The 10,197-nt window shown below is 38.6% G+C and overlaps 1 protein-coding gene across 2 annotated transcripts; it reads left to right on the forward strand.

Moving 5' to 3' along the window:
- The first annotated feature begins 1,449 nt into the window (after positions 1-1,449).
- LOC116267581 (glycolate oxidase 1) lies at positions 1,450-6,779 on the forward strand. 2 transcript variants are annotated; one of them, XM_031649400.2, is made up of 12 exons: positions 1,450-1,877; positions 2,214-2,377; positions 3,057-3,181; positions 3,276-3,322; positions 4,117-4,194; positions 4,334-4,458; positions 4,709-4,775; positions 4,861-4,923; positions 5,753-5,822; positions 5,940-6,040; positions 6,134-6,238; positions 6,325-6,779. In XM_031649400.2, exons 2-12 carry the CDS (start codon positions 2,262-2,264, stop codon positions 6,508-6,510), a joined length of 1,083 nt encoding a protein of 360 aa, XP_031505260.1. In that variant the 5' UTR covers positions 1,450-1,877; positions 2,214-2,261; the 3' UTR covers positions 6,511-6,779. The 2 variants fall into 2 exon arrangements, with proteins under 2 accessions (XP_031505260.1, XP_031505257.1); XM_031649397.2 differs by lacking the exon at positions 1,450-1,877 and adding an exon at positions 1,923-2,084 and having other exon boundaries at positions 2,214-2,373.
- Positions 6,780-10,197: the final 3,418 nt, after the last annotated feature.

A 10,197-nucleotide genomic window follows, 5' to 3' on the forward strand; every position in this document is an offset into this window, starting at 1 on the left:
GCAAAAATAAGCGGTCGTCAATGAAAAACAGGAATTGGATGGGCATGGATTAGAAGTTCTTTTTAATTTGGGCTCTCAAATAGGGTCCCAATCACTATTTTCTTTGAGGACAAAATTTTGCAACCAGTAAGTGCACTTTTGAAAAAGCATGTCGTTTTTCACTTCAAGATTTTTACCAGGGCAAAAATAATGTTAGAAAGTATTAGCAAAGGAATTTGTTTTCTCAAAACCCAGTTGGGGACATGACCCCTGCCAGCACCCCTTTTAATCCTTCAGGCTCAAAATTCAGCTAACTGGATTGATCATTCATGAATTTCATTTACATCCGAGCCATTTGCAGCACAACCGGATATCCTCATACACGATGGTGAACGATTATTAACGTGTTGCTTATTTGCAAACTGAGTTTGTTACCAAATTGCATAACAGAAACCAGCACATCATGGGTGTCAAACTACCGATGTTATACAATTTTATAATCCAAAGATGAGCAATTAGGTCGGCGTCACCTGCTGTGTTGCCATATACATTTCTTCTTTAATTTTGAAGCCAAACCATGTGGTTCCAAGCATACAAGCAGGTGATATGCCCACGCCGGCAGTTGAAAGAGTGGTTTCATTGCTGAAGATCAGCTTAAGTTGATGACACGATAACGTTCAAGCGTGACTGCATGTCTGAGTGCTGCAGCCACTTTCAGTCTGGTTGTGTTAGATAAGCATGGGTCCCTACAGAAAATTTTTCATAAAACCATGAACTTGAATTAATTGAGATATTAAAACCCACTTCTTTGGGTTTGTGTCAAAAGATGTCCTAAAAAACCATATCGTGAATTTCCAGTTTAGTGAGTAAATTACATCTCAATCTGTTGTCACCTTGATTTCTACCCGTCTCTTATCCAGTGTTTTGTGACATCTTCGAGATGCACCTCGAGGGTAAAGCTTCCCTTCCTGTTTTTTAAGGCTTTGCAAGTTAATAGTTGTGTTCTTCCTTCTCCTTCGCTTAGTAATGCCTCGTCCATTTCAAGGGGCGCAGTTTTTTCAGGGAGTACAAATTGGTTTCCGTGCGAAACTAGACACTTTTTACGGCATTGTTTAGCCTATATTCTTACAGATAGTGCTTGATTCGCCCATTCTCCATGAATCAAACAAGAGAAAAAACAGGCCTAGTCAGTCTTTCCTTCCAGGGCCTCATTGGCTTTTGACAAAGCTAAACCATTTGTTAAAAGCTTTGTCTTTCGGACAAATCTGTATCGGTTGATCTCGATTAACAAGTATTTCCATCCCTGATTCGTGTTCAAAATTCATCCTATGCATACCTATGTTGTTTTAACCATAGCTATTTGTGGTAGTACAGAAAACTTTGGATGCCCGGATAATTTTCTTTCGACTTATAAACGGTATCCACCCATGTAACGAGCGCAGGTTTTACCATTTCCTTGGCCTGTGTTCATGAATATGCAAGAGCTACAATTTGTCCACACGAACCAATTCTGCCTTCCTAATCTGTTAGTTCAGAAGGGCAACGCGGTGTCTGTAGATAGATGTTAAGTATGTAATCGACGCTTAGGATAAGCACGAGTGCCGGATGCATGCAAGAGAAGGAAGAGGCATGTCTTCCATCTTACCCACCAAAAGGTTGTAGGGTTAAGAATATCTATGGTGGGAGAAATTTTTTACAAGAATGGGCCAACCAATTAGGTGATCAGTGATGAGTCGCAAATCAAGCGATGATGCAGCTGGTAGTTTATCTGCAGTACTTGGGCTCTCCAAGCCTATGGCGCATGTGTGGACGACAGGCATCACCTGCAGCTGCTGCTCAATGCAGGCCTTGAAAAACCAATCCACAACTCGTGGAAATTTGTGAATAAATTCCACCCAGTTTGTCTCTTCCCATTTTTTTCTATTTTGCATGGCTTTTCCGTGGGGAGATATAACCACCCCCACATATTGTACATCACCTCCTCTCCCTCATTCGCTCCCCATTATCTTCTTGCCACTGGGGGGTTTCTCTTTTCCCATTCCTTATTTGTTTCTCTTTTTGCCTTTCTTTCTTTCATGCACTTTTCTCCCCTGTAACAATATCAGGTTCTGATAAACATTCCTTATCTTCTTTTCTTTCTCCCTTTTTTCCTACTCTGATTCATTTACCTGGAATCTGTTTTTTGGTATTTATCAGTCTGTAGGCTAAAGTAGTTGGTTGATGTGATTATCTAGGTGGTTGAGGTCTGCTGCAGAACATGGAGATTACCAACGTCTCTGAGTATGAGGAAATCGCAAGGAGGAAGCTCCCTAAGATGGTTTTTGACTACTATGCCTCTGGAGCAGAGGACCAATGGACTCTTAGAGAGAACAGGCGTGCCTTTGAGAGGATTCTGTGAGTTGCTCTGTTTTTGTCGATTTCTTTCCAATTCGAGCTTTTCGTTCTCGGTTGTTGGTGGTTTCTGCCTGTAGCCTTCTACCCATTCAGTTGTCTCAGGATACAGGCCATCTATGAAATTTTAGGAAGTTTTGTAAAAGCACGTCTCTCTTCGAGGTAGGAGGACGTGGCAAAGATAGTGGTAGCTCCACCAGGTGTAGCAGTGAATGTTGCTCATCCTCCTACTTCTATTGTGACGCCCGTAAGCTGTTCTCATTTAACTTCCTAGAGGGATAGAAGGAGTAACTCACACCCATGTTGTCATCTGCTATTCTTTCCTCGTTATCATGCCTATGGATTATATCTACGCTTCTTGAGAACCTTTTCTGTGTTTTCCCCTGTATTCGGAGTCCTATGGCATGGACACGTCCACTCCGCAAATCTATGTACTTGATTAACATTAACATGATAAGGGCGTGATGACCCAACTGTGAAGTTGAACAACTCAAAATGCTTGGCTGGGATTTGGGAGCCATAACTCCTTGGGATTGTTATTCTTCCATCTGCATCAAACAGAGTGTTGCATTACCTGACCTTGAACTGCAACCCTTTGCCCCCTGCTCATATAAGATTCTTTTCACAAGCTTGTCTGGACTAACCTTGACATGTTTGCTAACATGGTTGATAATCTGGGCAACTAGGTTTCGTCCGCGCATACTTATTGATGTGTCGAGGATAGATATTACTACCACCATCCTGGGGTTTAAGATTTCGATGCCCATCATGGTTGCACCGACAGCCATGCAAAAAATGGCTCATCCTGATGGTACGAATTTTGTTCCAACAGACCCCATTTTCAAGAAATACATGTCCCAGTAGTTCAATAAACTGTTTAATGAACTTACAATTTTGCATTTCAGGAGAGTATGCAACTGCAAGGGCATCATCAGCAGCTGGGACAATTATGGTGTGGATCTCTGCTCTTTTTTGTTCAAGTATTCTTATTTTGCTTAATATCATCAATTAGCATGTTTCGGGTTGAGAAAAAAGTGTGACCATGTCAAAGTTTCAAGGGATCAATTTATCAAAGAACGTGTATTGTTCTTTCTTTTCCCTTCTGCATTTTTCTTAGGGATGCAACTGACCACAATGAAATGTATCGGCTGAAGCATCCTAATTTGCAAATTTATGTGTAGGTTCCTTTCAATGTTATTGTAATATAACATGTTCTGGATCATTTTCTGATTGATGCCTTTGTAGGTTTACTTAATTATTCTTCTGTTTCTTAAAGATCCGTTTGCTCCTCTTAGTATGAAACGATCTTAGTCAAGCCATATATGATCCTTTTTCTAGTGGCCAGTAGGTGTTGTGGATCAATTGACAAGTCCATCCATGTAATTTTAACATATTATTTGCATACAAAATCCAATTTTGAATTAAATAATAAAGTAGTATCCTTACAGACATTAATTCCTAGTTAAGGACTATTTCAACATAGAGCCCTTTTAGATTGCTCCATTTCGCTTTTCCCTCTCTGAAGTTGGGTGATGCTTCAAACTTGAAAGTAACATTAGCTGTTCTGATGATTGAGCACTGGCCAATATTGTAGTTTTTCTCCACAGTACTTTGAAGGTATCTTTTCTGTTCTGAGTTAATCTGAACCCAAGTCAACTGTGCTTTACCATGAATGATATCATAATTCATGTTAATAGAAGGAATCTGTACACCCATGTTTATATTCTGCTTCTAATGCTGCTGCAGACATTGTCATCATGGGCTACCTCCAGTGTTGAAGAAGTTGCATCAACTGGACCAGGCATTCGATTTTTCCAGCTCTATGTGAGATTGAAAACCTTTTTTTATCTCTTTTGTGGGTTTCACTTCATTCTCTGCAGTTCCGCAGTGGAATGCTTTTTCCATGTTTCCCTTAATGTCTTTTCATGCCTGTTGGTTTGGGACCTGCCATTTGTTTTGCTAGGTCTACAAGGACAGAAACGTCGTTGCACAGCTTGTAAGAAGAGCCGAAAGAGCTGGCTTCAAGGCTATTGCACTTACAGTTGACACACCAAGACTTGGTCGTAGAGAAGCTGACATTAAAAACAGGTGATTCTCATTTACCAAGCATGGGAATACCTCTCAATAAATGTATGCCCAAAACGTAAAACATTCTCCAATTTTTTTATCATGTATTTTGTTGAATCACTTGCTAGTATGGAGAAACCATTGTCGATCCTAATTAACTACTAATGACAATAGCATGACTTGTAGAGTACAAAGGCTTTTGATATTGCCTGTTCTTCTGTTTAAGAACTCTAACAATTCCATGTTGAATTATTTGTTGATTATCTTGCAGGTTTACTTTGCCTCCATTTCTTACACTAAAGAACTTTGAGGGATTAGATCTTGGAAAGATGGATCAGGTTGGATTTTTATAGTAATATTATCTAACTGGTTTATGTTACCAACTTTATGAAACTTGAACTTCACCTGTTTCTATTTCTGCAGTCAAATGACTCTGGGTTGGCTTCATATGTTGCTGGGCAAATTGACCGCTCTCTTAGTTGGAAGGTAGCTTTCTGAGAATATTTTAATACTCTGGGTTGGCTTCATACTCATTCTTGGGAATATCAAACAAGAACTATACATCCTACAGAACTTGAGAAAGTCTGGATGTGTCTTCTTTCAGTAGTGCATAATGTCTTGCAGTTTTCTCTTACGTTGAGATATTTTTGAAAGGTTGTCTCATGCAAGAGAGATAAATAAATTTCAGATCATGTTAGTTCATTTGGTTCTTTGTTTTAAATTGTACTCCTTCTCTGTTTCCAATTTTCTTGTAATATATGCACGTTGATTGAATTTATCTTGATTGTTGGATGCTGTTCCTTGATGTGAAATCTTGTGATGTTATTTTATAGCTAATGTCATTGTTGCTTGCATTCTTAGATCTTTTTAAACATTTATTCCATCATCATTGCTGTTTTCACAAAAGTATGAGTTTTTCTTTGATGGGCATGATGATGGTTTGCCGTGCATCTTCTTTTGGGTCCAAACAGTATGAACATCAAGATTGCTTTTGGCCTTGGTATCAACTAAGTTTTATGCATGTTATAAATGAGGGGAAACTGCAGAGAAGTAGATCCTGACTTCCTGCAACTAGCTGGTATAAATTTCATAAAATCTCAATTTCTGATCAACTTGAATGCAAATATTTGGTGGGTTATGATTGCCTGAAGCCACTAGATTACGGTATTGAGATGCCTAATAAATGTTCCTTTTCTACCTGTGAAAATCTCTCCTGCAATATGATTCTGAGTTCCTTAGACGTCAGGTGTGATATATGTTCTTTTTCCATCCTTCATCTGGCATTAGCTAACCTAGAATTCCTTGATTTTTTTAGGATGTGAAGTGGCTGCAGACCATCACCCATATGCCAATCTTAGTCAAGGGTGTGATGACCGCTGAAGATAGTAAGGACTTTTCATTTCTTGAGCTTCACTTTTTTCCTTTTCAATTTCATTTCCTCCAATGTATCCAACAACAGTTTTCTGAACATCATTTTATCATCATGTGTCAAAACTAAATAGCTAGATTAGCTATTCAAGCTGGAGCAGCCGGTATCATTGTGTCAAATCATGGAGCAAGGCAGCTTGACTATGTCCCAGCAACTATCAGCTGCCTGGAAGAGGTATTTTTCCTTGTTTTTTATTTTGAGTATTTGATTTTCTTTTTATCACTAAATTTATGAGTTGGTTGCTTATTTTGTTTAACCTTCTTTTAGGTTGTTAAAGCTGCACAAGGCCGTGTTCCTGTTTTCCTGGATGGTGGTGTACGTCGTGGAACTGATGTCTTCAAGGCATTGGCGCTTGGTGCTTCTGGTGTTTTTGTAAGTGACCGCACAAATTAAGTATTTACACCAGTCATATTATCAACTGGCTGCTCTTCTCTCAAAGACAACTTTTTCTAATGCAGATTGGGAGGCCAGTGTTGTTCTCCTTGGCTGCAGAGGGTGAGGCAGGGGTAAGAAAAGTGCTAGAAATGCTCAGAGACGAGTTTGAGCTGACAATGGCATTAAATGGATGCTGTTCGCTTAAGGATATTAATCGGAACCACATAGTGACAGAAGGAGACATGATCCGAACTGCATCTAGGTTATGAGCAGCTTACTGGCATTTATGGTTTCAGCACAACCGGTTCCATCTTCAATAAGGGTTGTGTTTTACATGTCAATAGTTGTTTCTTTTATGGCACGCACATTAATATGCCAAAAACTTGGAGACTTTCAAAACTCTATTTTGTATTATTGGTGATGATAATTTTACCAATAGATGGCAGTGTGTGTGTGTTAATTATTTAATTTTCCGCCTTAAGTTATGTAAAACCACTATTCTCATGCGGGAAAAGTAGAAACATGTTTGTCTATTTTACATATTTGTTTACCAGAGCTTATTCGTGTTTAATCTCATCTACATGAAGTTCCACTCGTCGTCTTGTGGAAGAATTGAACAGCACTACCGGAATCTCATTCTTTTTTCTTTTTTGTTTTTTGGTCATGAAAAAGGTTTATATTCATGTTGAGCGAGTATGCTCTCTCTCTGTCTCTGTAAACTGCTTCAGGTTGCCTCCATCATGGCTCATTATTTCTCATAACCAAGCAGCTGATTTCTGCTACAGTAGTCTTGATTAACCTTCACATGATCATTTGACGGTTGCTTTGTGAAGTAGTTATCCTTGGATTCTTAAACATGATATGAACCTTGGTTGCAGTCTTACGAGATTATGAGACATGCTGCATTTTGATGGGGATATTTGAAAGTTTTGAACTTGTGTTTTTGCTTGACCTTTAGTATGAGATTTTGGGAATCAAACACGTTCAGTGAACATTTGAGTATTGCAGTTCTTAAAATTCCAAGTTGATTCTGTCCTGGGCCATAGGATATAAGAATCGGACCTGAGTCGATAGAGGAGTTACTTTCATCTCCAATGCTTTGATTGTCGGTTCATTTTAAGCTCAGCAAATCAATGCTGCTCTACTGGTCATGCTTTTCTTGGCCAAGAATGGTCTTCGGTGGGCGTGCTTGCCTTGGATAGCATGATTAATAATTTAATCGTGAAACTCATGATCATGTTCACTAAGAAGCTTCTTAAGAAGTTTTATGTGGAACGACTATATGCGAGCGTATGTAGGATATACACCCACTTAGTTACTTGAATAAAGTTGCTGACCCAAATTGGCTACATAGCGAATCTCATGAAAAGTGTATCTAATGAGTTGGGAAAGCATGTATAGTTACAACTCCTCCCTATAGAATTCATATCTTGGTTTTCCTTTCCATTAGAAAAAGAAGTTATATAAGTTGACATAAGAATGCATTTTAAACAATCAACTAAGGTACAACTTGGCATAACGGTGCATCCTGAATAAACATCAGCTCAGGTTGGGGAGATGTCCATCAAGAAGACTACATCTTTGAGCTAAGATTAAGTCTTGGGAAGGGGGGAGGTTTACATGGCATTTGACATAAGATGAGGATCCTTTGCTATGCATATGCATAGGGGTTTTTCCTAAACCTTCCATCTCCACGATTTGCTTTTGTGAGTGCGACTATAAATGGATAAAGAAAAAGGTGCTAAAGGGAACGGGATAGGCAAAGGGAGATAAAGATAAAAAACTTCAATTAACCATTAGCTATGTCTAATGTAGGCTAATTGCAAATAAATAGAAAAGCAAAGCAATTAGACCATATATAGAGATCCAAAATAAATAAAGGTCCAAACAAACAAAGAATAAATAATGTTGTAAGAATGGATTCGAAATGCAGATCAAATCAAATGAATCTCAACAATCCATATGTGATGGGCTATATGCATGTGTGTGTCCCTTGGCCGGGGTCTGGATCTGCTACTGAACTCCCGCCTTGACTTAAATCACCTACATTTCAATTTTGATCTGAGAACTGAGCCTCGGGTCTTGAACCAGGTATGTAACTGGTCTGGCCTTGCTCTGCATCATTTTTCCCCTGGTTCTAGAGAAGTTGCCTTTGACACCTCATTGTCACTATAGTAAGGAAAAATGTTAGTAATTAAAGATTGGTGAAATGCTGCCAATTTTCACGCAACTCAAGAATGTGTACATTCTTACCCAAGTATTAGAGGTCTGTTGGGGGCTCAACTTATGGTATGTATCAATGGGAAACCTCTCTGGATGTAGATATCCCTAAACAAGCCGGCCAACCTCAAAATTGACATCCCACTCTAGTCAACCAACAGCTTATAGACTTCATACCTCTCTTCCAACTCTTGCTTAACATGCTTATGAATATCTTTTAAATGTTCAAAAACATCAGTTAACATGAATAGGGGTGTTCTCGTAAACTATTTCCAAAGGGTACTTATCAATTGAGTGATTGATAGAACTATATTACAACTCATTATCTAATAAGACCCAATCTCATGTTTTAATGTTATCAATGACTAGATGTCTAAGCAAATTTCCTAAGGTATGGTTAACCATTTTAGTATGTCTCTTTTTGGGGATGATTTACACTATCAGAACATAGCTTCCAAACCCATAAGGACCTCCAAGAATGACATAAAAACCTAGTGTCTGGGTCTGCCGTGATAAAATGAGGAAGACCACAAAACTGTGCGGCATCTTTAAAGTTATAAAACACGACAAGTGATGCATCAGTTGTTCCTTTGCAAAGGGACAAATATTACCATTTTAAAAACTGGTCAACAACGACTAGAATGAAATCGAAACCACAAACTGTCTTAAGGGATGAAATCCATTGGCACATGCTTTTAGGGGCAATCACGGATTGAAAAGGGGTATACAAACCACTTTTCTTCTTATTACCATTGGCATTGACACACTCAACAATGCCGAGCAAAGTGGTTTTTATACTCCTGTCAATCCATGATTGTCCATGATAGTTCGGGTCCAACGAAATTCGGCACCCTGAAGGCCCTCCGTGTCCGTGATGGGTGACATAATTGTGCTAAAATTACAAATGAACTGGCGATGGAAGGTGGTTAGCCCATGAGAACTACAAGCTTCGCCTTAGTCCGTGGGGTCAGCTAACCCACTAATGCATGTACCGTTAAAAGATCAGCTTTCACACCATCAAACCAAACAATAAACCTCATGCAAACAAACTAGAAGTGTGAAAATCACACTTTTTAAAATTAATCAAGAAATTTTCCTTGCAAATAATTTTGCACGTATGACTATGCGTTTATATATATACATATGTACAATTTGCCATATACCTATATATATGACTTATTTGTACTTTTTTGTTTTTTTGTATTCAATTTTATTTTCTGTTTTGTATTTGTTTTTTTATTTCTTGTAGGAGACGTTGGAGTCTAACAGCTACATTTCTAGACATTGATTCTTCCAACTGCTTCCTATCCTCTTCTAACATATTTCCATTAAGGCCATTTTCACAAGCCTTATTATTTTTTAATAGAAGTTCCTTTCTATTCTCTCAGGTGTTTTTCTCGGTTAGGCCTTTGTGCCTAGTACATGTGATGCCCGTTGTTGAGAGGTTTCTCATTGTTGTGTTACTAGCTATTTTTTGGTGTTAGTGCATGTTTCACGATTTCCTTTATTATTGTGTTGACAACAAGGTGTTGGAACTTAGTGCCTTATTTGTGTGCTGCTTATTCTACTAACAGCAAGTTTATAGTGTCCTTGGTGCACTGGTTCTGTCATTATCAAAAGATTTCTTGTTGTGGAGAATAGATTTACATTTACTTGAATGAAGGTTGGATGTTTATATTCTTTGAAAGAGATAAAGATTAAGCTTTCCTAACTTGGTACCAGAGCTTGGTTCCACA

The sequence above is a fragment of the Nymphaea colorata genome, chromosome 14, assembly GCF_008831285.2.
Source record: "Nymphaea colorata isolate Beijing-Zhang1983 chromosome 14, ASM883128v2, whole genome shotgun sequence".
NCBI lineage: Eukaryota > Viridiplantae > Streptophyta > Magnoliopsida > Nymphaeales > Nymphaeaceae > Nymphaea > Nymphaea colorata.

Bases quoted from the DNA above. Each gene is read 5' to 3' on its own strand.
- LOC116267581 (XM_031649397.2), top strand. From the start codon at position 2,237: ATGGAGATTACCAACGTCTCTGAGTATGAGGAAATCGCAAGGAGGAAG. The intron at 4,924-5,752 runs GTAGCTTTCTGA...TGATTTTTTTAG, and splicing joins ACCGCTCTCTTAGTTGGAAG to GATGTGAAGTGGCTGCAGAC. The intron at 6,239-6,324 runs GTAAGTGACCGC...TTTCTAATGCAG, and splicing joins TTGGTGCTTCTGGTGTTTTT to ATTGGGAGGCCAGTGTTGTT.